Genomic DNA, 27,005 nt, shown 5'->3' with positions numbered 1-27,005 from the left:
AAGTAAGCCTGCCGAGACTGTGACCTGGCCTCTGAGACGACAGCCACACTGCTGTGTTCTTTTTGTTCTACAGAGCATACTGCAGTCTAGGGGACAGGGACCCTGCCTGTTAGCCCCACTGACTCCAATGAAGCCCTTCAAACACCCACCTTAGCAGCCATGCCCAAGCCCAGGATGGAAGCTCCACGCTGAGGTCTGCACCGTCTGGGAGGAAGGCGGCCTTGGCGTTCGCCACCTCTGAGTAACCACCTCCCCAAGACATGATTCACACCCGTCTGGGGTCACCCACATCCTCGTTCCCTGCAAAGGAATGCAGGCCAGGTGAGGCAGGCAGGCAGTGGCTCTGGGCTGGAGCCCAGCGGGGCTGGCATCAGTCAACCCAACCCCAGAGTTCCTGGAATCTGTCCCGTCTCCAAGGCTCTGCCTCCATCCTGAGCACCCTGGCCGTGGCTGGGACAGACACCCAGGTCTCTGGTACCCGTTATGGGCCCAGATTCCTCGGCCCTTTCACAATCCTTCAGCCCTGCTTAAAACTGCAGGCCTGGCCAGGCTTGGTGGCTCATGCTTGAAATCCCAGCACTTTGGGAGGCCAAGGCAGGAAGATCACTTGGAGTCAGAAGTTCAAGACCAGCCTAGCCAACATGGTGAAACCCTGTCTCCACTAAAAATGCAAAAATTAGCTGGGCATGGTGGCGTATGCCTGTAATCCCAGCTACTCAGGAGGCTGAGGCAGAAGAATCGCTTGAACCCAGGAAGCAGAGGTTGCAGCGAGCAGAGACTGTGCCACTGCACTCCAGCCTGGGTAACAGAGTGAGACTCTGTCTCAAAACAAACAAACAAAACTGCGGGCCTGTGGTTCACATCCACAATGCAATGCTTCTCAAAATAAAAAGAAGCCACCACCAACACATGCGACAACACAGGTGCATGTCAGTCACCAAGGAGCCAATCAAAAACCGTGAACATACAGAATCATTCCATTTACGCAACATCTACAGGAGAAAAATGTCATCTGTGATGATCAAATCCATAGGCCACTGCCTCTCGGGGCAGGTGCAGTCCCAGCCTGGGAAGGAAGATGAAAGATCCCAGACCTGAACTTGGCCATGGCTGCATATACATGCTGGCCCAAACCCATCACACCGCACACCTATGATCAGTGTGCATTTTCCTGTCTGTAAATTCCACGTCAGTAAACATGTCACAGCAGAGGGAGACACAGGTTTCTAAGAGAAGAGGAAAGGTAGCCGAGCCGCCTGCGGCGGGGCCTTTGCAGTGTCTCCCTTCTTCCAGCAACCTAGGGGTCCTCCTCATGGGTTCTGCCCATTTTACAGGGAAGACAGGTGAGGAGAGCGCAGAGAGGGAGAGAGGAATGAACCTATGCTCACCGGGGGCTGCAGGGGCATGAAGAAAACCTCATGTCCAGAACATTCCCCTTCGACCTTGGGCTTGCCAGTGCCCTGTTCTCATTTTCAGTGATTCTCCCTTTCACTCTGGCTAAGGTGCCTTTTGAAGATGCGATTCCACCACCCCCGGGAGAAGCAGAACGCAATGCATAGGTTACCGAGAACCCAGAAGGTAAGGTTGGGCCGGCTTCAACCTGAAGCCCACGTTTAAGGTTGTGTCCAGCCAGGAACAGGGGGCGAAAAAGAGCCGGGATGCTCAGAGTCCAGCCTGATGCTGGTGAAACCATACGCCCGGTTGGTTTGCCCCTCCAGTGTCTTTGACCTGAACTAGGTGACGCCCGCACTCCCACGCCTGTGGGATGCCTGCCTGTCCGAGAGCAGGCACACAAGGTGCAGGGCGCACGCACAGAGCCACTGACATGGGGTCCTTACAGTGAGAACACTATCAGCAGCCCTCCTCTTTTTTATTTTGTTTTGAGACAGAGTCTCACTCTGTCGCCAGGCCGGAGTGCAGTGGCATAATTTCAGCTCACTGCAACCTCCGCCTCCTGGGATCAGGCGATTCTCCTGCCTCAGCCTCTTGAGTAGCTGGGATTACAGGCACTCACCACCACGCACAGCTAATTTTTGCATTTCTAATGGACATGGAGTTTTTGCATTTCTAATGGAGATAGAGTTTCATCATGTTGGCCAGGCTGGTCTTAAACTCCTGACCTCAGGTGATCCAGCCGCTCGGCCTCTCAAAGTGCTGGGATTACGGGCATGAGCCGCCTGGCAGTACTCCTCTGATTAGCGCCAGAAGGACTTTGTGGCTGAAAAGTGGCCCGAGTTTCCTTTTCCCCCTCACCAGACCTCAACTTACCTATCTGCAAGCTTGGGGCTGGGGGCAGCCAAGCGCACATAACTCTGCCACACCAGGAATTAGCTGGGCAGTTTTAGGAAATCTGGATGGCCTGACCCCCTCCCAGAGGCTCTGATGTAGTGGGTCTGGGTGCAGCCACAGCCCCTTGGGTGGTGTGAATGTGCAGCCAGGACTGAGAACTGCTGCATTTTAAGGCTAGAGAGAGTCCTCCAGCCCAGATGTTCTCTGGACTCTCTCCTCTCCCCTTCTGGGGAGCTCAAAACCTGCCCAAGCACCCCACTGGTCACAGGGACCACTTTCTCCCTTCAGCAGCAACCTGTTAGCAGACAATTTCTGCTCACCACCAGTCTGAGCCACAGGGATCGCTGCCCAGCCCCCTTCCAAGGAGGGAAGTGTGCAGAGGATGAGGAGAGGAGGAAGGAGCAGGGCCCCCAGCCAGCCACATTCCTTCAACCGAGTGACAGGTGGTTCTGAGGCTCACAGGAAAGTGGGCTCGTCCCTGCCTAGGAGCGAAGCACAGGCTTCAGGAAGAAAGAGGTATGAGCCTGGGTGCCCCTGGGGCTACAGGAACACGAGGAAAACCTCGTGTCCAAAACTTTCCCCTTGGACCCCAGGCTGGCCAGCGGTCTTGCTTCTCTGTGACTCTCCCTCCCTGTCGTGCCAAGATACCGCAGCCCAAGCTCAAATCCTGCTCTGCGGTGTGCTGGGTGATCCATGGCAAGTGAGTTAGCTCCGCTTCTCCATGCGACGGGGTTGCCATGAGGATTAATGAGACAGGGTGTGCAAAGTGCTCTGTGAGCACCTGCCGCTGTTAGCAGGAATCGCTCGGGTTCAAAAAGCCACGATTTCACAGGCAAGAAACCAGAAAAACAACCAAGAAGACAAAGTTGTTGGGTGTCAGGTTCATTCCCTAAATACTGACTGCCTCCCGGATTCTCCCGTTTCTCGTCCTTGTTCCTGAACCCCACTGTCAACTCCCCTCTGAGTCTATTTTGGGAAGAGGATCCAGAGGCCATTATCGCTAAAGTGAAAGGGAAGGCAGCAAAGTGCTCAGAGCAGAGCTCAAGCCTTCAGCGGAGAGAGGCTGGCAAAAGAAAAGGGAGGCCTCTGTGTACATTCCTGTTTGCACCCTGATTTTAAAGAAAACTGACATATCTTCAAGGAACCAAGGAGTAATGCTTACTCGGACAGAGCGTGCTCTTGGGGGAGCCGTGCTTGTGGAGTCACACTTGGATGCTGCTTCACTACAGTGCTGGGAGGTTCCTGCCACAGGCAGCTGAAGTGTGGGGCTGGGCCATCCACAGGTGGGGAATGTCCTTAGAACTCATGGAAGGAACTGCCTTGGGACTCACACAGAGTGACGCGGAGGAGCAGACGGGAGTGGGTCCTGGTGGCTGCATGCACCAGGATTTCTGCAGCCCCACTAGTCTTTCAGTCAGCCATTTCTCTGCACAACTTCCAGTTTTCCCTAAAAGGATCATCCACATCCTGAAGGCCAACAGATGTCATCACTCAAGCCCTGTCTGAACCCCGACTGAGAGCAGACACCGGGAGTACCACCTGGGTGAGGACCCGAGCCGGCAAGGATGGAGGGTGCAATTGATTAGCAATGTCTGTCACGGGCAGCAAGTGGGGGATGCTGGATCGAATGCCATGCACTCAACTCCCCTGATCTATACTTTGAAAGTCACCAGGCAGCTCAATAAATACTGGCTGGAGTCTCCTCCAGTGAACTTTCTCATAGTCATCCAGCCAGCAGCTAGACAGACATGCTTTGTACTTGGCCCTGAGCTAGGAGCTGGAGGTTCAAAACGACCTGAGCCAGGCCCTTGTTTCCCGATGCAGAGTGGAGGAGGCAGTGGAGCAATGGAAATGGGAACCAACCAGAGAAAGCACTGCAGGGAGGAAATACCCCACAGGAATACATATTCCTCTTGCAGGCAGAGCCTAGATCTACACAGACGATCGGAATTTTGACTCATAATCACACCTCTGGGCCACGTGGTAAGCAACCCTCTAGACAGGAGGGCAGGGACACTTTAGGGCCAAAGCAACTAATAAAATAAGGCAAAGCAAGTGGCACCATGTGTAAGTTCACACAGTTTGGAGAATAATGCTAAGACCTACCAACTGCAAACCTCTAATGATTGTCACTGTTAGAGAAATGAGTGGGGAATGAGGCAGTGACTCCCTTACACATAAGCCTAAACATTTAAACATTTGTTTCATGGTAGGTCGAGCTGATAAACTTGTTAAAGAAGCCACATTCTCTGCATCTGTGGCTTATGACTTGAACCATCTCTCTGGGTTTGGTGTGGGTATCCCTCCCACGTCAGCCTGCTCAGACCTCAAGATCCATAAACATGGGGAGAGATGCACCATAGATAGGAGTACATTGAGCTGTGATCTAATGATCGACAGCAGCAAATGGAGTGGTGTTTAAAGGTTGGTCGCTGTTGTTCCATCGGTTATATTCACCCAGGTAACTGACACCCTCTCCATCATCTCAATAGACCCGCCTCTTTCTCCCGTATCATAAGCAGATTAGAGAAACAGTTTCTTCCTATGGCCATGACCCCACTGGCTTCTAAGCTCAGCCCCATATGCATCAGCCCTGGCTCACCATGATGGCATCTGAAATGACTCAATAAGGAGGAGGCACAGACACCAATAAATGAATCACGCCTTCCGCAAGACCAAACCTTTGGCTTTTACAGACACCAATTACAAAGTAGAAAGAAAAGAACAAAGAAATTACTCAGGGTGTTTGCGCAAAGTTGATTCAGAGGTTTATAGAATTATTACCGACTAAATTGTTTTTAGGAAGGCAATTAGAGCTCTGGCCAGCTACAGACATCAGCTCAGCCCAGTGAGGGGAATCTGCAGAACAGGCGGGGCGGGCACCGAGTTCCTGCAGGGTTCCCAGACCTGCACAAAGCTCCCTGGCTTCGCTTTCCACCTTCTTCTGGAAAGCTGCTTCGGACCCTGTAGAAATCCTGAGAAGTGAGCATGTGCATACAGAAACACACACAGGCTTGACTAAAGTCCCTGTATGTATTCACTTTTACTTTTTATTCTTTAAATGTAGCAGTCATAAGAGTACACTGAGATTCTCCCTTCTCTGGGAGTTTGAAGCACATCGCTGATCACAACCAAACTCTCACGCCATCTCTCAATTGACTTCCACGAGGTGTTTCAGATCGAAGCTCTGTTGCCTGCTGTATAACTCAGGGTGATGAAGAAAAGGCATTTGCTGTGGCCCCATGCAAATTCTGAGTCTCCCTAAAGGACGTGTGACCTCTGGGATGAATCACCACACAGGGTTCAAACTGAATGTTGTTGTCTGGGCATCTGAACCTTATGGGCCAGCTGTGCAGTCTGTGGCGTCACCCACATCACGGATGTGCAAGCCTAGTGGGCAGCTTGATTCGAGAGAGGTCAGCCTGAGCTCTGCCCAGCTCACACTCTCGGCAGCCGTCCCGCTTACCACCAACCCCTACTCACCGTCAGCACCCTCGTGGCCATTTATGGAGCATCTACTAGGTACTAAGCCCTGTGTTAGGTGCTTAAAGGCTATTTATTTAATCACCCCCACACCGTAATTATAAATCCCAGTTTATAAATGAGGCAGCCAAGATCGAGGAGAGTAAGGGGCTGACCAAGGACTACATACATACAAAGGGTCTGGGCTCTGAAACGCCCCTGGACCTCGCCACAGTCTCTCTCCCTACACAACTACCAGCTGCCAGCACTGCCCCATGGGCTGAGCAAGGTGAGTGGGGTGCAGGGCAGTCTTTTGGGATCCGGTCTAGATGAGCAGAGGATAACCAGGCAACTGAGACCAGTTGGTGCTGAAAACCACCTGGGGGAAAGAGCAGTTTGCATTGCTCAACATTTCTGACAAACGGATTCAGCTTCCCACTTGCTGCTCAGGACAGAGCCTGGAAAATCTGATTTCATCTGCCCTGGGGGAATCCAGGGCAAAGCCAGGAGAAGGTCAGGCTCACCTGAGCTCACCCTGCGGCACACCTGTGGGAGGTGGGGTGCCCACGGCGGGCTCCATCAAGGCACCTCAGAGAGGCCTCCTGGCCTGGGTGGTTGGAACTCACACGTTTAGACAGTCCATATTGTACATATATCATACACAAAATACAGATGTATATTGTATATATGTAAAGATACGTGGCTTTAAATTAAAAAAAAATCCTTTTTTAATCTTAACCACTGACACTCAGACAGATCCATGGCTGGGTTTGTCACTTTCAGGCTCCCCAAGCCATCGATGGAACCGGCCCCTCCTGGAGACCTTAGGGACCAACAGAGATTCTTCCACTCCTGATACCGATGCGACCCCCACACTGGGAATCCAGGACAACCCGTCAATGACAACAGAGGCTGACAGCTGCCACTGCCAGATCCCATCACAGGCCCATGCTTTACAGAGCGTGTTCGGGGGAACAGGGAAACTGAGACACACAACAGCTCCACTTTCACCAACTGTCAAAATGTGTATTGATCAATTATTTGGTGCCAAGATCATGCAACTTTTATCAATACAAATAATCACTTGCACAGCCACCTCCCCTGAAACCCCAAAAAGCCTACACTGGGGACAAAGGATACAGGACAGTTTCTTAAGACTTAAAAGGCAAAGCGGCACCTCGAACCTGGATGACTGCTAGCTGGTTCCAGTTGTAGCCATCCAGCCTGCGGGCCTGGCGCTGCTACCAAGGAAGATTGCAAGGTGCTTCTTGGTAATGGTGAGGACTTGGTTTGTGGCAGTCGCAGCAACCTTTATCCGGCATCCAGATCCTGAAGCCACTGGGTATTTTCAACTTGTTACCAATAATTAAAATTCTCTTTTCTGCCAGTAGAGCCAATTCCCAAGCCCACTGAAACAATCGCGAATGATTTTAGTTAAAAGACATTTAAAAAGAGGCCAGGCATAGTGGCTCATACCTGTAATCCCAGCACTTTGGGAGGCCGAGGTGCACAGATCACCTGAAGTCAGGAGTTCAAGACCAGCCTGGCCAAAATGGCAAAACCTTCTCTCTACTAAGTAAAGTACAAAAAAATTATCCGGGTGTAATGGCTCAGGCCTATAGTCCCAGCTGCTTGGGAGGCTGAGGTACGAAAATGGCTTGAACACAGGTGGTAGAGGCAGTGGGGAGCTGAAATCACACCACTGCACTCCAGTTTGGGTGTCGGAGTGAGACTCCATCTCAAAAAATAAAGCAATGTTTAAAAAAAAGAAAAAAAGAAAGACATCAAAAAAAAAGAAAGAAAGAAAATCAGACTATACTTCCCAATCTTTCTGACATCCTTATTAGCTTATGGCAGGTACCGATTCCAAGCTACCTTTCTTCCTACCCCCATCCCCATGAGCAACAAATTCGTACTGGAATGTGCTGGAGCATCAGGAGTAGCCGACCACCACCCGATTCGGCGAAGCTGAGCCACAATAGCTGCGTAGCTCGGTTCAACATGCGGCATCTCAACATCACCTCCAAGCAAACTCCACCTTCCTCCATGAGGGGAATAACCCCAAAGCATTCCCAGTCTGAAGTAAGTGTGTGCCAAGAACCACCCTAGGAATTCTTCCGGGGGCCTGAGGCAAGCCCTGGCAATGCATTTTTCCATCAGATGCCCTCAGTAGGACTGAAGCCATCACTGTGAAACCCCGGCCACCCAGGACAACTGGAGCGGGCGCAGGGGAGGTGGGTCCACATTGACTTCTGTACCTACCCCTTGGACCCGGAAGAGAGGGCAGGTAGGAAACTCGGGCACAGCTCCCTGCCCCAAACAGCGGAAACTTTGGAGCACTAAAAATCACACTGTGTGCCAGAGATGCTTTTCATGTAACAGTCTTGACAATCCCATAAAACAGATGTCATTCTTCCTTCCACTTTACAGAGGGTCAACTGGAGGCTTGGGAGGATACCACCCTCACCCCCAAAATGAAGGTCTTCAAAGCCTGTATCTTGACCCTAAGAATCTGGAATCTCTTAGAAGTTCACCTGCCCACTTCGTCCCTGCATCCAACGCATATGAGGCTCCTACCACATTTGGTGACAACCAAGAAAACAACCCATCGGTGCTCAGCGCCTGCAGGGAAAGCAGGAGAGGCATAGCTAATGACACAAAGATTCGACTACTGCCATGAAAGGCGCAACAGGAGGAAGGCCAGGGTGCTCCTGGGCCCCAAACAGGTCACCAGGCTGGGGGTCTCACTAGGCGAGGCCCTGGGGGTGCCCCTGAGTGTGGCCTCTCAGCCTCCCTTCTTGAACCTGTCTTCGTATAAGAGCAGCAGCTCGCAGAGGGCAGGGATTTGCCTGTGTTGTTCCCTGATGTTCTGCAGCCCCAGGAACAGCGCAGGAGGCCAGAGGTGCGTGGCAAACGGTGCTGAACGCTGAGCCCCTGCGGAGGCTGTGTCTAGTGATGCCCCCTATCCAGTCTACATTTGATTCTCTGGGGAACATTCCCCAGCTGCTTCCTAAGCTCCTGCCGTGACATCCGTTGGTGCTGGCGTGCAGAGAAGCATAGAGGAGCTGGAGACAGACACCGGCCCCTCTTGCGGCCTGACAAGGCACATGTGTTTCGGGGAGACACTTCCAATGAACAGCAGCCAGTGTCTTGCCAGAGTAGAGCAGACCCAATTGCTCTGAGGGGTGGCCAATTCGTATGTGTTCTTCCCTAACAAATGGTCCAATACGGGCTTGCAGTCTTGGAATCCTAAAATACCACTGCAATAGCCAGTCCTGCAAAGAAAGCCCTGGAGCTCAGGAGGTTGGTGTGGTGGGAGAGACAGCCTGGGAGGGTGGGTTGCAAGGTCAGAGAAGCTGGGTTTGAATTCCAACGGAGCATCAGTTCCTGGCTGTGTGACCCCGAGCGAGTATCTTACCCTCTCTGATCCTATTTTTGCATCTGCAAATTGGTGCAATAGCTCTCTCAGGGTTGTTCTGAACACTGAAAAAATGCGTCACTAATACCTGGCATATAATAATCTCTTCACATCCAACTAGGAAAAAGAGCAGAAGCAAAAGAAATCCGTCAGTCACCCAGAAAAGAGAAACGAGAAGCCATCCTGTAGCTCTCAGATAGCCTGGGGATGCCCCCAAGCTCTTGCAGGCCCACCCCAGGTGCCGAAGCCCCTGCCCCGCCTGGCAAGTCATTCTCGGATTTTTCCCACGTTGTTGACAAACAGTTCTACCAGTGGCTGACAAGACCCTGATGAGACCCCTGAGGTGTCAAGGTTTGGCTTTGTAGTGTCATCCAACGGGAAAATGAGGTTGACTGTCAGTACTCATCTTTGTCATGGCTTCACAACGGGGTGCAGCCCAGCAGCCCACCCTGGGGAGAAGGCAGGGAGGAGTGCTCGGAGCAGAAATGAAACTGAAGACTGGCCCCTCCCCAGCCCTCCCGCCCTGCTGCACCTGTTGGTGGGGGTGGGAGAGATCAAGGCCTCTATTTTAATGGTTTGTCCCCACATACACTCACCTGTTAAAATTTTCAGTTGATCCTCAAAAAAGAGAGCCACAAACTATCAGAAGCTTCCAGGCTTTCTGCTCCCAGGTTAGGCTGTCTTAGGACTTGGACCCAGTGGTGCTTCTGGACATCAGGGCGGTGTTGACCTCACACCTCCAGTTTTGTGCCTTGCTTTGTACCCCCTCTTCCACCGTATGTCCACCAAGCCTGGCAGTGGATTAAGGGAACCCTGCTGGCAGGCCTGAAGAGACCGTCTGGGGCCTCCTGGGCCAGTAGCTGGCATGTTGGGGTCATTGCCAGCCAGGTCTGTGGTGGCCCTGGCAAGGACAAGGAGTATCATACAGATAGTCAATTACCTCCATGTTCAAGGCCATGGGCCCCAGACGGGCCTGTTGATTCCAACTTTCCCAGCCAGTCCGAGGATGGGCGACCATTTTCTAGTGAAGGCCTTCTCATCATTAGGCACTCTGTTAGAGAGTGACCACGAGGGAACCAGGCAGAACACACCATCGAGTCCAATCGCCCCCACCATCGTCACCCGCCCGCACCACCAGCTCCCACCTCCACAAACACGCAGCTGCACCAGACACCAGGCGACACACGGCCAGAATCTCTCTCAATATTCTTGGCCCCCTCAGCACAGGGGCCATTGTTGCCCCACTTTATAGACCCATGAGGTGACAGTGAAGGGCGACACAAAGGCGTGCAGCCAGCAAGTTTTGACGCCTCCATCCCTCTGGCCCTCAGCCACACTCCTAACTCACCCACAGCAGGGCAGGTCACTTGATGGGACAGATGGGGTCTGCCGGCAGGTTCTGTGGGGCCTCTTGGTGATGGGGGGAACAAAAGGAACTGCCAGCACTTAAAACCCAGGAGTTTCATGTCAAAATCTAACTGTTCGGCTGTCCTGGAATGGAAAGATCCGGCCATGCAGGGCCCACGTGGCAATGATGGGCTAAGCAGTGGCCACAGTGCCTTTAAACTGGACCCTTGCCCCCGGTTCCCCGAAGCCCACCCCAAAGACAACTGAGTTTGCTTCCCCGAACCATGCTCCCCCAGCCTCCGGGAGCCCCTGGCACAGCACGGTACCGTCCTCGTTGCTCCAGAGGGTGCATGAAGAGCAGGCCTGCCTCCCGCACAGCTCCCGCACGTGCCCCAACCACGCGCGTGTTACGCAACACCTTGTAAAAAGCAAAAAATGGGCCCTCAGCTTCAATCTCCCCCTCTCAGCATGTGCGCCGTATAGAACCCAGTGCTGCCAGCAGCACAGCCTCTGAAATTCACTGTGTAAGAGTTCCTTCTCTTCGGGTAGGATCCCAGACACCCGGGTGCCTGCAAACTTGGTCTCTGGATGCTAAGACCGAGAGAGAAGGCCACCCCAATCCTCAGGTTTGGACCCTGCCACCAAGCACCCTCCCCTGAACATTTTCTGGCTTTTATATTATTGACCAGACCATAAACATTTAAACCCCCTGGCCTTGGGCCAAGATGGGAGTGGAAATGGTGGGGGCAGGCATGGGGGCACACCTGAGCCCACGGCTCTGGGGCCATTTGGTGGTGGGTGCATCTTGCAGCATGGAGGATGCCTCGGGGCTCCTGAGGGAGGCAGCTCTGCTGCAGGCACGTCCAGCCTCCACTGACGTGACAGCCTCCCTTCTCCTGGGCAGCTGCACACACGGCTCCACCTGCCTTCATGTTCGAAGAGAGGGCATACATTTGCACCTCTCACAGGGGAGAGTGTGCACTCTTCCCCCTTTTCTTCTTACATGCCCAGAAGTTTTAACCATTCCCCACCCAAAGAGAAGGGGACCGGAAAGACAGAGGGGTAGAAGCTATGCGTACATCTGTATGAACGCGTGTGCGCACGTGTGTGTGTCTGCACGTGTGCGCATGCAAGCACCCACTCAGGCATGTGTGTGTTTGCACAGGAACGATTAGTTATTTTGTGTCTTGATAAACGCTAAGCTCACCCTGACCCTGGGTCACACTAGGCAGGGTAGCTGTCTTAACCCAGACCTCCTGGGAAGCTGAGGCCAACTGTCTGACTTAAGATTCGGGCCACAGAAATCAACTCCCTTAATAACTCCCTTATTGCACCACAACCTAAAACCCAGACAGTCAGAAAACCTGCGGGTGAAAAGTCCCAGGGTTTAGAGGGCCCACAGGGGAAAATAGCTGGTGCTAGACGTCTATATTTTAACCCCAATCCTGAAACGTCAGCTTTCACAGACGCCAGGGTCTCTCCTTGTAAACGCAAATCCAAGATGAAAACGGGAAACCTTCATCAAGAGGAAGCCCCTATCTTTCCCCCATGGCACAAAACAGGTACTCATTAAAAGTTGAGTGGATGAGTGGCTGCAGGTGACCACAGGCCTGCGCAGGGATGATGTCCGAAGGGAACTGAGGGTCATCTCCTGGCAACCCAGATGCTGCCCTCTGGCCCCCAAGCCCATTAGGAGAGACCGCTAATTGATTAAACAGTGGTTCCCAGCAAGGGGCATCTGATGATGTCTGGACACATTTCTGGCTGTCACACTGGGAGAGGGGTGCTGGTATCTAGTGGGTGGAGGCCAGGGGTGCTGCTTACACCTTACAGAGCCCAGCACGGCCTTCCCCCCCCAACAAAGAATTACGCCGCTCAGAATGTCACAGTGCCAAGGCACTGTCTCTACACCCTCACTTGATTCAAGCGTCAAACAGCATGTGCCAGGCAAGCCCATGGAAGCCTGGGTGTCCTGTGAGTTTCTGACGTTTTCTCATATTTGTTTGGAACAGGTTGGAGAAAAGGAATCAGAGGCTGGGTGACTCTGGCCATGGGTGGTGTTAAAAAGGCAGCCATCACTGTAGATGCCACCAGAGATGGGCCCAGGGCAGGGGCACCTCCCAGGACCCTTGGGAAATGCCTGCCACGTGAGCAGACACCCCATGGCCCCAGGTTCAGTCTGTCCCAAGGGCTAACTTAGCATCCATCTGGCCCCGAAAAGTTTGAGGCAGCAGCCGGAGGAGAAAGGCCAGGGGTGATCTCTGAGATGCAGCAGGGCTGAACGAGGTAGACGAGAATGCTGGGAAAAGTGGGTGCCAGGAGTTCTTTCCTCAAAAGTAGCTGCATCAAGCTCCCGGCTGTCACTCATGCTGCCTGCTTTAATCCCAAGACCCCCGGCTTTTTAAAAGAAAGACTTTTCCCACGGGCATGTTTTGGGAACGCTGGATTCCCACCAGATAGCAACCTCATCCCTTGACTCTCAAAAAAATAGGGCCCCAGGAGTGTCCTGTTCCACATGAGCCCACTGCATTCAGCATCCTGAGAGGAGACATGGTTCCCAGGGTACAAAGGGGCTCTGACAATTTCCCTCAGCCCGCAATTTCAAGGGGGACCTGCTCTGGGGACCAAGTTCCAAATTCAAGAGTGTGTGCAGTCCACGAGAAACACCCTGGCCTGGGGCTGGTGTGGGTTTTGGACCTCGGGCAAAGCTTTCCACAGTGGACTTTCCTCATCTCTAAGCCAGGGAAACCCAAGCTTGCCTAGGGTCTTCTCAGGTCAGAAATTTGGGGTAGCTGCAGACCACACAGGGGAACCGGCAGTGGGTGGGAAGTCTGGTCCAGCCCGAAGACCTCCAGCCAGGCTCAGCGGGGCAGAGACCCTATCTTGAAAGACTGTAGAATTTCAGATTTCATCCACCATAGTCTCATTCTTCAGATGAGGAAAGTGAGGTCCGTCGTGGCTTAAGGACCTAGCAAGGTCAATTTCCTTTCGCCGAAAGAAGGTATCTTACAGGCCGCGCCCAGTGGCTCACGGCTGTAATCCTGAGTCACCTGAGATTGGGAGTTCAAGACCAGCCTGACCAACATGGAGAAATCACATCACTATTTAAAATACAAAATTAGCTGGGTGTGGTGGTGCGTGCCTCTAATCCCAGCTATGTGGGAGGTTGAGGCAGGAGAATCGCTTGAACCCGGGAGGCGGAGGTTGTGGTGAGCTGAGATTGTGCCACTGCACTCCAGCCTGGGCAACAAGAGCAAAACTCTGTCTCATAAAAAAAACAAGGCATCTTACAGAATAGAAGCCACATGGACAACGCCTCAAAGCCCAGCTCCAAACCATCCATCATGTTCCAGTTGCAAACAACTCCCGGCATGCCCTGGATGAAAAACACAGCAGCCCCTACTAGTTAAAAGAAAAACCAAGTACTAACTTCTTTCCTTTCTTTTTCCCTTTCCTCCTTCCTTCCTATCTTTCAGTGTAAAGAAACTCCAGTAGACACCAGGCCTTACCACTTCCTCACCCTAGTCCTTAGGGGAAATCTGACACAGGCTTACAACAAACTGTTACAGTATACCTGCATTTTGAAGATTGGCAGTTTCCCTCCCGCCTTGCAGCTTTCTTCCAGTAAGTACGGGCTGTGTATACACAGCACAGGACTAACCCGGGCACCCAGGGACCAGCTGGAACAGGCTAGGGTTCCAGGCATTAACCCCAAAGGTCCCACTCAAAGGCTGCTGGGGGCAGCGGGGCAAAATGCAGTGGGTGACGTGCAAGGCATTTAACAAGAGGCCTTGATGTCAAGTAAAAAATCAGGAAGGACTGACGAGCCTAAGAAAGGACAGAAATAAGAACAATGCTTTTTTTTCCCCGAAGTCCTGAACCATAAATAGAACAAGAGCAAAATGCTGCACTGTGCCCCCAGCCTTTGGAACAAGGGTGGCATAAGGATGTGTGTCCCTTGAGCAGGAGGTCCCCAAGGCACGTTTCAAGAGTGAAGGGGGAAAAGTGAGGCAGCGAGGGCCCCGAAGCAGCAACCTATCTGAGGCAAGACTCTCCAAACATGTGCCAACGGATTTTAATAGCATCCTCGTGCATTTCATTAGCCTCCCGAGTTCACAAAGGGCCTCTGGGAAGGCAAGTCGGTTCCGCAAACGCTGGCTCTGGGCAGGTCCTCCTGGCACCTAGCTGGCCTGGCGCAGCGCAGCTAGGGTTGGGTCGGGAGAGAGCTTTCCATTCCAGGCTGGGAGAGAGTGTCGAGAGGTGGATGGACAGAAGGACCCACCACCAAAGCCCGGCCAGCCTGGTTATTTTTACCACTCAAAGCTCATCGTATAGCCTCAGTGGCCACAAACTGGCAGCCGCCTGCAGACACTCGCTTATGAGCCTCCCAGACACTGCCTTCATTCCACGGTGACTGCTTCTCAGCTCCTGGCCCCAGATACAGGCAGGTTTGCCCGAGCAGAGAAGGGCTATGTGCTTCACCGGGTGCTTCTTCGGGGTGGGGATGGGGAAACTAAAGCTCAGGGAAGCAAAAGGTCCCCAAAAAGGTGGGCTGGGGGACAGGGTGTAGGCTAGAAGCTAGAATCCAGGAGGTAGTGGTTCAATTCCCCACTCAACCAAATGTCCACCTTGGTGGGCTGTGTGTGCAGGAGGTGGAGAAATTACTTGTTTCAACTTTTGGGTGTCCAGGCTGCTGCATTGGTCACAAAGTTCAAAACCCCACTCCCCACTGTTGGTTCACTGACCCCTTTTAGGGCCAGGCGGTCCCAAACACAAACAGCCTCAAACTTTGACTCCTTTGTAACCACGGCGGTCCCAGCCAGACTGAACCAAGCTGTCCAGACAGAGGCTATTTATAGGTGCGTCGGGGACACAGACACTGGCACAATGACACACACACATTCAAGATCCACGCTGGGCCAGACGCACCAGCGCCAAGCCCTGGATTCAGACACCTGGACACACACGGTCCTCAGATCTGGCCCAACCAGTCCAGACCCCCGGAAAGACGCACACGCTGAAGAAAGGCACCCCGGCCCAGACTCGGGAAAGACGCAGAGAGGCAGGACGACTCGGAGACACGCACTCTCGGGCAAGACCTCGACTCAGACCCCCAAACGCCCCGAGAGACGCCGAAGACCCAGACAGAGTCACGCAGCCACGCACACTCCACAGACGCACGGACATCCACTCAGAGCCCGAGACACAGCGCCGCGAACACTCCCGACACACGCCCGGAGCCCCAGACACCTCGCAGACCAGACAGTGTCTCACACGCCCCTCCACCCCCGCCCAAAGTTGATAAAGAGCCGGCCTAATTGCTCCATCGCGACTGCCCCTTAGGGAAATAAAATGGAAACTTCACGGATCCGCCCGCCCCGGCCCTCCCGCGCCGAGCGCCGCCGCTGGGCCCCGGGTCCGAGTCCCGGCGGGCGGGCGGGGCGCGGACAGCCGGGGCCGTGCCAGGCTCACAGCGCCGCGGGACAAAGCCGGGCCGGCCGCCAGCTGCCGCGAGCCGGGAGGGCGCGCCCGGGGCGCGGCGGGCGCTGCCGGGGCGCAGGGCGTTCGGTCCGAGGGGGCGCGCTCGGCCCGGACCCCCGCCCGCAGCTGCGCCCGGACACAGGGTCCGAGCCCCACGGAGTCTCCGGGGAGGGGGGCGTGGGGTCACTCACTGATCTCCATGCTCTGGAACAAAGAGCGTTTGCAGTTGCACGTGCAGGAGACATTGGGCTGCCCGGCGGCGGCGGCGGCGGTGCTGTTGACCCCCATCAAGCGGTGCATGGACGGCGCGGCGGCGCGGCGCGGTGCGCAGGGGGCGCGGGGGCGGCCGGGGGGGGCTCCGGCCGGCGCCCGGAGCTGGGGCCCCGCATGCAGGAGGCGCGCGGCGGGGGAGGCGCGCCCCGGCTCGCCGGGCTCGGGTCGCCGCCAAGTTCCCGGGGCGCCGCTGGGCTCAGTGCGCGGGACCGCGCTCCTCGGCGCCCCCCCCGGCCGCCCCTCGGCAGCCCCGGGGGCGTCAGCAGTGCTCTCGGGTGGCGTCCGGAGAATGGGCTGGCAGCGGGGCGCGCGCGGCCGCCGGGGCTGAGCCTCCGCCGCTAGCTTTCCCCAGCCGAGCGCCTCCGCCGCCGCCGCCGCCGCCGCCTCCTCCTCATTCAAGTCCAAGGAGATCGGGTTTCGCTCCGAGACCGCGGTCGGAGGCAGGCAGACGGTCTGACGTCAGCGCTAGACGGGGCTGCCGGTTCCCACCGCGCGGGGGCCGGGGAGGGGGCGCGCGCTGCGCCAATCCCCGCCGAGGTTCCCCCGCACCCCCTCCTAGAGCCGCGGGGCGGGGTGACTGGGAACGGGGCGGGCTCTTAAAGGGCCAGAGAAGGGCGGCCCACGTAGACCCGGCACCCGCGCAGCGGAGGAGGGGCGCTGTGCCTTCTCCCCAACGGGGGTCAGCTTGCAACGCCTGCCCGGCGCACGCCGGGGCCCGGGAAGCCGGACTCGGTGCCAGCCGCACGGGGCGGGTGTCTGGTGCGCCCTCCCCTCGCCCCCGTCCCTGGGTCCCTGACCCAGGCTTCTGGGGCTAGCCTATCTTCCGAGGAGCACAAGGTCCCTGGGGGCTCCGGGAAGGGAAATTGGAGAAAGCAGGAGGAATCCCCCAGGATCGATCACCCATTTCCTGATTTCGCAGGAGACTGTCTGCCTTGAGTTCCGAAGGCAGCTCGGGGATCCTGGCCCACTGAACCCCCGAGCGCTTTCACCTGAACCGAAGGAGGGCTACCAGGAAAGACTGGAACTCGCGTAGACACGCCCGGAAGCCCTTGTCATGTAAATAGCTGTCGGGGACTGTTGTATTGTCGCTGCTCCAGCCGGCGGGACCTGGGGCGAATCCACACCCATTGTCTGCCGCCCGAGGGCCACCGGCTGCGTGCGCGGCTCTAGAGTCCTAAAGGGGTCTGAGCGGGAGGGGTGTACTTTTATTTCATTAAGTTTTAATTACAGGAGTGCTACAAGAACACATCCTTCTGGTTTAAAAAGATATTAAAATATTACATAAGAGACCTCCCCTCCCTGGCCCACCTCCAGCCTCTTAAGAATTTGGTGGGTCGCCTCTTAGACACTTTCTCAAAGCTTCACTTATTTAACAAGCACTTAAGGAGCACCTACCTGTGCCAGGAACTTTCCAGATATTCACTCAACCTGACACCCACTCGGTGTGGCCGAATATTACTATCCCCATTTTACAGAGCAGGAAGCTGGCCAGGGAAGTCGCTTTCTGAAGGTCACACAGTGGTGGAGCCTGCCTTCCCACCCAGGACGCTTAGGTAGCTGCCTCTCCCTCTCCTCCACAGTCCTGGTTCTTTAAATATCCACATATTCCTGTAATGCCTGGAGTTTTCCTAATTAGCAGGGACTTTGTGGTGTGTGTTCGGAGCAAAAAAAAGACTTTTAAAAATTATTGTTACTGTGTTTGTAATGGATTGGATAGAGAAGGAAAAGCTGGAATTTGGGAAGTGAAGGAGGCCTCGGGGGAGAACTCAGAGAAAGCCAGTGTGGGAAGTGGTTCCGACGCGCCTTACACAGCCACAGCCTCCAGAGCTCTCCCAGAAAGAACAGGAGACTTGTTCTGGGGAATTCAAGCCCAGGGATGTGGCTCAGGCTGGTCCAGGGTCTTTGGAGGAGTCCTCCAGCCCAGGAGGTTCAGAGGCAGTGACCGTCATCTTTTGGGAGGAGAAGCTCTCTTGGAGCCACAGCCAACACTAGGTCAGGACCCAGGCCCTGGCCCGGGAGTGGGGCAATACCCAGAGTCTACCTCAGATGGCACCCTGCTGTGAACCAGGCACCCTCAGCCCCTGCCTTGAGGAAGGGGCAATATCACCAGCATGACTTTCATCAGGGAAGATCTTGTTTTTGGCCTCTGCAACTTAAGAGAAAAGCTGAGGGGTCCTGAGCATCCCTTGGGGGGCACTGCAAATGCTGGCTGGGCCTGGAGATAACCCGTGGATCCCATTCATTTCTTAGGGTGAAGGAAGTCGTCACTACCACCCCTCCTTTCAGCCATTTCTTTATTCATTCAGTCAACAAACTCTGGCTGAGCTGCAACCCCGAGCTGGAGCATGGGATGCAGCCATGCCAGACACAGCCCCTGCCCTCCGGGAAGTCTCCGGAGACCTGGCAAGTCTGGCCGGGAGAAATCACACGTTGATTGTCTTGGAAGTGAGACGGCATTTACACAATGGAGGCTGCACCGCCAGCAGGCAAAAATAACCAGTTAATTCAGTGGATTAAAAAAAAAGCAAACCTACCCACAGCACTTGACCTCCCATTGATCTGTCTGTGACAACAGCCATAGCCACCGTTTACTGAGCGCTGATGGGGTCACCTGGGATTGACTTAGTGGTCTCTGGCGCTAGTTCCAAAGTTGATTCTGTCTGGAGAGAGAACACTGTCTGCAGTGTTCAGACCTGAGGGTCCGAAACGGAGGGTCACCCAAAGATGAGTGAGACAGAGCTGTGAGACCTCAGCTGAGTGCTTTCACCTCTCCAATCTCAGTTTCCTCTTCTGCAAATGGGGTGGCTTCATGGCACCTTCACGTGGTGTGATTGTGAAGAATGAAGGGATCGATGCCTTGCAGGTGGGGGAGAAGAGGGCTGGATACATCTTAGTCGTTACGTTATTTAATCCTCTTGGCAACCCTGGGAGGGAGGAACCACTATCATTTTATTTTACATTTTACAGGTGAGGGGAATGATGATTCCAGCACAGACAGGACCTCTGGCGGGGCAGTAGGAAAGGAGAATGGCTTTGGAAGGAGCATGGGCTGGACTGCCAGCACTCACAGGAGGCCTCGTGTGTGCCCAGGACTGCCAGATTAAACATGGGACACCCAGGTAAGTTTGAATTTCAGATAAACTATGAATAATGTTGAGTGTAAGCATATCTCATGCAATATTTGGGACATACTTATACTAAAAATTTATATATTTCTTATCTGAAATTCAAATTTAACTGAATATCCTGTATTTTTCTTTGTGAAATCGGATAACCTAGATGTACCAGGGATTGTGATGCTGGCAATTTGGGCATGAGGGGCAGAGCCCACTGTCGGGCACAGGCAGAGGAGATCACAACTCGCCGATTCTACCCAGGGGAAAATAGGCACAGCCATGGTGTTCATGGCTCACAGCTGGGAGTGGGAGTGGGGAGGGTCACCATGATTGGGCAGGCCTGAGTCCCTGGGAGGAAGGCCACAAATCAGAGACAAAACACGATTTTGTTCACTCATTCAACAAATGTCCTGCTCCTACTCTTCAGTGTGAAGCTCTGTGCTGGGTATTAGGCCCAGGGCTGGGAAGAAAACAAGCTCCCTGACCTCGAGTGGCATTGTGGGGGACAAAGGGACTAGAGACGCACATGCAAACTCATAGCTTAATGAGGTCAGGAGCAGATTTCAGATACGGTGATGACAGGCCAAAGGCAGGAGTTGGAGTGAGATCAAGGAAGCCCTCCTTGAGGAGGTGGCATCTCATTCCACCTGGAGTTACCAAGCACCCACAGGTGCAGCCCCAGCCATACTGTGGCTCACAGGTAAGGCTGATGTCACATATATAAAAAGATGAGTCCAGGTGATAATTTCAGAGAGGGACAAGACCTGGGAACAATATAAAGGAAGATGGGGATTTGGAGGTGACTTGAGCCCAAGGGGTTGGGCCCTGTCTGGGGAGATGTGGGCTGGGCATGTAGGGGACAGTGGGGGCCGCAGGAACTAAGAGACTCGTGGTCCCAGCAGGTCTGGAGTTTGGGACACATTTCCCAGCCTGGCTGTGGTCACAGGTTGTGAAATGAGCGTGTGAAGCAAATGGATTGTGAAACAGGTGACTTTCAGAGACTCCAGACAGCATGTGCCACCATCTGCCCTGCCCGTGGGTTGAATCTGTGGCAGGGGGCTATCTCCAGAGGAAAGGTCCTGTTGCAGCAGGTGGGGCTTTGCTTCCAGTGGCGCCATATGTGCTGCGCCAGGCTTCGGTGCAGAGCCAGCTTTGTGGGTGTGTGACTCCCCACACTCGCCATGGCCCCACGCTCTGAAGGGTTGGGGGTTGATTTTATTTTTGGATTTCTTTAATTCTCTACCGTCGACGTCTTGAAATTCCTAATAGTCAACAATTTCTGAACTCGGGGACCTGAAATCTGTACTCAGTCCTGTGCAGATGCCAGGCCCACACTGGCAGCCAGTTGGGACCCCATGGAAGTCAGTGTGGGTTTCGGCCACACCCCAGGGTGGCTGGCAGTGTCCTGACTGTGCCCGCTGGCCGAGGGTGGCTGGCCACTGTGGAGAGTGCCTGGCTGAGCCAACAAAGGTCCTGCTTGGGGAGCCAGCTGTGGGGACATGGCAGAGTCCTGCTCAGGGCCAGCTGTGCCGCTGTCTGCTTGCCACACCCTGGCCTGCTTGGACGGAGCTGCCTCTGCAGAATTGGTCTTGGGAAGCCTTAAGCAGCTTAACGACCTCCCCTCCCAACTCAGCACCTTCGGAAACGCCGTCCGGCAGGGTCATCTCATTCCTCAGGTTGGGGTTAACTGTGTGTGTTTCACAGCTTAGTGTCTTTGGACCTCAGTGTTTTGTTGTTGTTGTTTTTGTCTTGTTTTACTTTTAAACACTTGTAGGAGCTGATGTTTATTGGCACTGCCCATGTGCCGTGCCAAGCCCTGTTCGAACCACTTTGTGCGACCCTGGCTGTGGGACCCCGACCCACGGAGGCAGGCACTCAATAGACTCGAGGCGGGACGCATGGTGACCGGTACCGACTTTATTGGGATCTCCAGGCGACTCAAGCGGGAAGGGAAGAATCACGAGCGCTTTCTTTGTTCGGTTGACTTTATAGGGACAGAGGGCCTGGGGTGGTAGGAGGGCTGACCTGGCGGGTAGTAATTGGCTAGGTTGATTGCTGGGCAGGAAGCCTGCCGGGCGGGAGCTTGTGGGACGGGAGGTTACGGGAGAGCTGGTGGGGCAGATGGTGATTGGTTCAGTGGGCCGCTGGGCGGGAAGGTTGCTGGTCTTGGGTCCGGCCAGGATAGAGTGAGATAAGGGACCCTCCCTGTTGGGGAGGAAGGGCCTTCCTTTTCGGGAATTAGGCCCTTTCCACATGGCTGGGGAACGGGGCCAAAAGTCCTCTACCAGACACACTTAACATTCTTCCATCTAGTCATTCAACAGATATGCACGGGGACCCTATGGTGAGCCAGGAATGAGCTCACTGGATCCCCACAACAGCCCTCTGAGGTCCAAGCAAACATTCCCACTTGATAGATGGGGACACTGAGGCTCAGAGACCCAAGGATGAGGTGGAGCTGGGATGTGAAGCAGGTACTCGGACCACAAAACCCATGGGCTGACCTCAGCAAATGGCGTCTTCTGCACCCTCTCCATCCTCACTGCCTCTGACTGGGTCCTCCCTGGCCATCCCGCTGGACTCCAGTAGCTCTGTCCCCTGTGGCTCCGTTAAGTCTCCCTGGGATCCACCATTTGCCGCCCCGCTGGTGGTGTTCGTTCATAAAACCTCATCTCCAATGATGCAGCCAGGCTGGTGAGAGAGGCCCCTCCAGCACCTGCTCTGTGTCCAGCTCGGGCGGCCTTGGCGGGCTGCTTCAGCTCACTGAACCTGCGTCCCCGCCACCACTGCACGGGGAGGAGTAGGCTTTCACCATGAGGGAGAGGCAGTGTGGAGAGCCGACAGCACAGGGTGCAGCGGCCCTCAGACGTGGCGTCTGTGAGTTCACCATCTCCTCACTTGACTGGTAGCTCTAGGGGACAAGCCAGTCTGGCATCTGGTGCCTCAATTGGGGTCCGGCCTGCAGTGGGTGTTTGGCAAACCTCTGGAGTAAATGTGTGAGTGGCACCTACCCACGAAAACATCCAAATCCCATTTTGGCTGCCTTCATGACTAGCTAACAATTCTTCCTGCTCACTCACCCTCTCCACCTCCAACCGAGTATCCTCTTCCAACCAAGTATCCGGAAGCCAGTCACCTGGGCTAGCACCTACTGAGAAGAGCAAGGAGTGCTCACGTGGTATCGACCGGAACCAGAAGTCTCAGCCAGAAGGATGTGTTGCGTATGTATGGTCTACACCGGGAGCTTCTGGGCATGTGTTGCATGTATACGTGGGACGTATGTGTGCATATTCATGCTGTGGGGCTGTAAGTATGTGTGTGGTGTGTGCCATCTGTGTTGAGGGTGCGTGTTGCGTTGTATATATGTGTGGGGTACGCATGTAAGTATTCATGCTATGGGGTGTGTGTGTTGTGTGTGCATATGTGTGTGCGTGTGCGTTTTCTTAGTCACGTTGTGTGTGTTTAGGCGCTGAGGTAGGAACTTAGCTGCTAGGCAAATGTCAGATGGTTGAGTTTTCCAACAGGAAGCCAAAGAAGCTTGCTAAATTGGCCACAGATGACACCCCCACCTCCATCCCAGGGTGCCATCCCATTTTCTTCTCCATCCAATTGTTCATTTCCAGCAGGGAACTGAATTCTCCCCGAGAAGATAGGGCTTTGGGGGCCAGGCAGGGAAACAGAGGTGGGCAGAAGGAGGGGACAGAGGAAATATTACAGCCAATTTTGCCTTCTGACAGATGGGCAAACTAAAGCCCAAAGAGGGCCATGACCTGGAGAAGGTGGAGTAAATGCGTATTTACTCCAGTAATACTGGTGCGAGTGAAAGGCAGAGCTGAGCTAGGATCCATCCAGTGCCCGACAGTGACCCAGGCCCCACAGGCTCTTTGGTTACCTTAAATAGCTTAATACACAGACCTTTCTACCACAGGTTGAGCTTGAGAGGGCAATGGAAGATTCCAGATGTTTAACTCATGTCTGAAACACTTTCAGAAAGAACTATTAGTCATTCAAGCTGATTTCGTGGACCACAAATACCCAACCAAAAGTGTTTTGCGTCTGTCTTGTCATGAATGACACATTGTACTGTGGTTAGGGGTAATTAATAATATAAAACTGTGCTTCTCAATGACACGAAAGAGATTTAGGCAAGGCTGGCCTTTGGTGCTCTGCTGCTGGGTTTGAGGGGAAGCAGGTGGAGTGGGCTGGGCGTGACAGCAAATGCCACGCTGATCACAGAGGACTAGGAGATGACTGTGTCTGCCTGGCTCTGTGCAGTGCCAATGCCAGGCACCTCACCTGGCACAGAGACTATTCCATACCTCATGCCAGGCATTGCAACAAGCCGCGGGGCACCACAGTGACGAGCGCGGGCCAGCTCCACCTCCACGGTCTCCCCTCTGATGGGCTTACTCATTCATCGACCCATTGCCCCAAACACTGAATTCTGCATGCTGAAAACTGTGAGCTCAGGCAAGTATATGTCACCACTTCTGTGTGACCTTGCTGGAGAAAGTAACCAACTATTCCCAGCCTCAGTTTCCTCACCTTTTAAGTGGCGATCTGGCTGGGTGTGGTAGCTACACCTGTAATCCCTGCATTTTGGGTGGCTCACCCCTGAAATCCCAGCACTTTGGGAGGCGGGCGGATCATGAGGTCAAGAGATCGAGACCATCCTGGCCAATATGGTGAAACCCCGTCTCTACTGAAAATACAAAAATTAGCTGGGCGTGGTGGCACACGCCTGTAGTCCCAGCTACACTGGAGGCTGAGGCAGGAGAATCACTTAAACCCAGGAGGCGGAGGTTGCAGTGAGCCAAGATTGAGCCACTGCACTCCAGCCTGGCAACAGAGCGAGATTCCATCTCAAAAAAAAAAAAAAAAGAAAAAAGTGGACATCTGACACGTATCCACTCATAGGGCCACTGGAAGAATTCTATGGGGAACTCACGCAGGGCACTCAGCACTGGGCCTGGCTTGGAACAAGCTCTTGAAAAAGTTAATTACTGTAGTTTCCCCATTATGCAGGGCTTCCCTTTCCAAGGTTTCAGTTACCCATGGTCAGCTGAGGTCCAAAAATAGTGGGTACAGTACAGTAAGATATTTTGAGAGGGAGCGAGAGAGGGAGAGACCACATCCACATAATTCTTATTACAATTATATTATATTGTTATAATTGTTCTATTTTATTGTTAGCTGTTGTTAATCTGTTACTATCCCTAATTTATAAATCAAACCTTATTGTAGGTCTCCATGTGTAGGAAAAAATAGTGTACAGGTTTCGGCGCTATCCGACGTTTCAGGCATCCGCTGGGAATCTTAAAACGTACCCCCGCCACGGGTAGGAGGGGAGACTGCGTGCTGTGCACTCCAGGGGCTCCTCGTCCTGGTCAAAATGCAAACGGACCTTCTTCTTCCCTTTGGAGAACTTACCCCAAATTTTGTGTGTGAATCTGTGAGTGGCTTTGTTCAGTTTCTTGCCCCAGCTAGACTGCGCCCTTGGCATCCCCAGTGTCTTGTCTAGGAAGGATTGCTGAGATGTCTGCAAGTCGTCCAGAACGCCAGGCGCACACTGTGGGAATCCAGAGGAACAGGGCGCGATGGTGCTCAGCACTCCCCGCAAGGGGGTGGCACCAGGAAAACACTCTGTGCCCTTCACCTGCATCTCCGTGCCAGGGATGGAGACTCGGTCCTGTCTCATCTGCACAGGGAGCTCTCGCACTGGGTGAATCTGTCATCAGTTTGGGGCTTGAGAATAGATGTCCAAGAGCTGGCTTCAAAGGCAATGAAACTGGCATTGCGTCCTTGAAGGTGGCACTGGCTACATGTCTTATTCTCCGTGTCCACAGCCCCTAGCAGTGACTGGCATATGGTCACACCCAGTAAGTATTTGCTGAAGAAATGAATGTAAAACAATCTTGCAATGTGGACTAGTGCCTCAAAGCATGTGCATCTATAGTAGGTCCATTTCTGCCGCATATCTTAAGGAAATAATCAGAGAAGTGAACAGAGTTTTAAGGAGGATGTTGATCCTATCTTCATTTGTAAAAACAGAAGTGTAATGAAATTAAGAAAAACAAATAGGGAACGGGGGAATAAAAGTCAGAGATAATAAAACTGTTCAAAGTAATGGTTTCAAAAGTCATCTGATGATATAAAGTCCCATATAAACTGAATGTAAAAACTGGCTGCAGAACTGATCTCAACTTTGTACAAAAATATTATTACAAAAAGGATAGGAATGACATATAAATGCCAAAATAGTAACGGTGATCAGCTTTGTGTAATGGATTAAATGCAATATATTTCTCATATCTCGTGCCATATTTTTTTACAATGAAGAGTCATTTAGAAAAATTTTTAAAGGTTACTTAATAGTACCTCTGAAGCAACTTTCACATCCTGCCTCCTGCGGCTCCTTTAACGGCAGTCAAGACACCGAAGAGGCGGGGGTGCCAGACAGGCTGACGTCATGAGCAGCCCGAAATGACACAGAGGAAGGGCCAATCCCAAGTTTGGATTTCGAGAGGAGCCAGTTCTATTGGATACAAGTGCTGGCGGCCTCTGCCAATGGTGGGAGAGGGGCCCGAGCCCCGTAGCTGCGTGGGTTTTAAATCCACGTGGTGGCTGCGGGGCGGGGCGCGGGGCCTAGGTGCTTAAAGGCTTAGGGTCCGCGGGGACTGCAGCTGCAGCTCCCAAGTGCTTGTTCTTTTCTGGGAAAGGCGATTCCTCCACCACCTCTTAGGATCTTGGGCAAGTCAGTCAGCCTCGCTGAGCCTCTATAAGTAGTATTTTGTGAGGATCCAGCCCTTCAACAGACGTTTGCTGAGCATCTACTGTACTATGTGCCGGGCAGGGCCCTCTGGGATCAGGTAGAAGGCAGGAGGGAAGCGTGGGGAGTCCCAGGCCTGCTGCCTCTGTAACCATGGGCAGTGGCTCAACATTACCTCCCCTTCCTCCCCACTGCTGTGCCCCATGCTAGCTCTTGTGTCTCTCCTAAAGGGTGTGAGCTCCATGGAGAGGTACCCATGTGCCTTGAGGAAGGGCTGCCCTGGGTTATATTCCATATGTACTTTCTGAATAATTATTGTAAAGGCTAATTCTCAGCACAGAGCTTAACACGTAGGAGGTGTTTGATAAACGGCAACTGTTCATGCAGTAAAGAGCAGCAGGGCAGACGCGGCGGCTCACACCTGTACTCCTAGCACTTTGGGAGTCTGAGGCAGGATTATTGCTTGAGCCCAGGAGTTTAAGACCCCTGGGCAACAGTGGTGGGACCTCATCTCTTAAAAAAAAATAGAGAGAGAAAAAAAAAAAAGAAAAAGAAAGACAAAAGTATATTAGCCAGGTGTCTTGGTGCTTGCCAGTAGTCCCAGTTAATTGGGAGGCTGAGATGGGAGGATGACTTGAGCCCAGGAGTGTGAGGCTGCAGTAAGCTATGATTGTGCCATTGTACTCCAGCCTGGGTGACAGAGCGAGACCCTGTCTCCAACAGCAACAACAGCAAAGAACAACAGACAGCACTGATGAAATGCCTATTATGTGTAAAGTGGTGTTCTGGCCATTTCATATGTATTACATGCAATTTAATATTAACAGAATTGTAACTCGTATAACTCACA

At 53.5% G+C, this 27,005-nt stretch overlaps 1 protein-coding gene across 1 annotated transcript in view; it reads right to left on the bottom strand.

Annotated features, from left to right (window-relative positions):
* The window catches only part of PMEPA1 (prostate transmembrane protein, androgen induced 1), a 65,604-nt gene extending 48,882 nt beyond the window's left edge, over nt 1-16,722 (bottom strand). The window contains exon 1 of the mRNA XM_017536561.2: nt 16,189-16,722. Within this exon, the coding sequence (XP_017392050.1) occupies nt 16,189-16,297 (109 nt within the window). The 5' untranslated portion in view covers nt 16,298-16,722. The remainder of the gene's footprint in view (nt 1-16,188) is intronic.
* Nucleotides 16,723-27,005: the final 10,283 nt, after the last annotated feature.

This window comes from Cebus imitator, unplaced genomic scaffold, assembly GCF_001604975.1.
Source record: "Cebus imitator isolate Cc_AM_T3 unplaced genomic scaffold, Cebus_imitator-1.0 Scaffold99, whole genome shotgun sequence".
In the NCBI taxonomy this organism is placed as follows: Eukaryota; Metazoa; Chordata; class Mammalia; order Primates; family Cebidae; genus Cebus; species Cebus imitator.
This window is presented reverse-complemented; position numbering and strand designations above follow the sequence as displayed.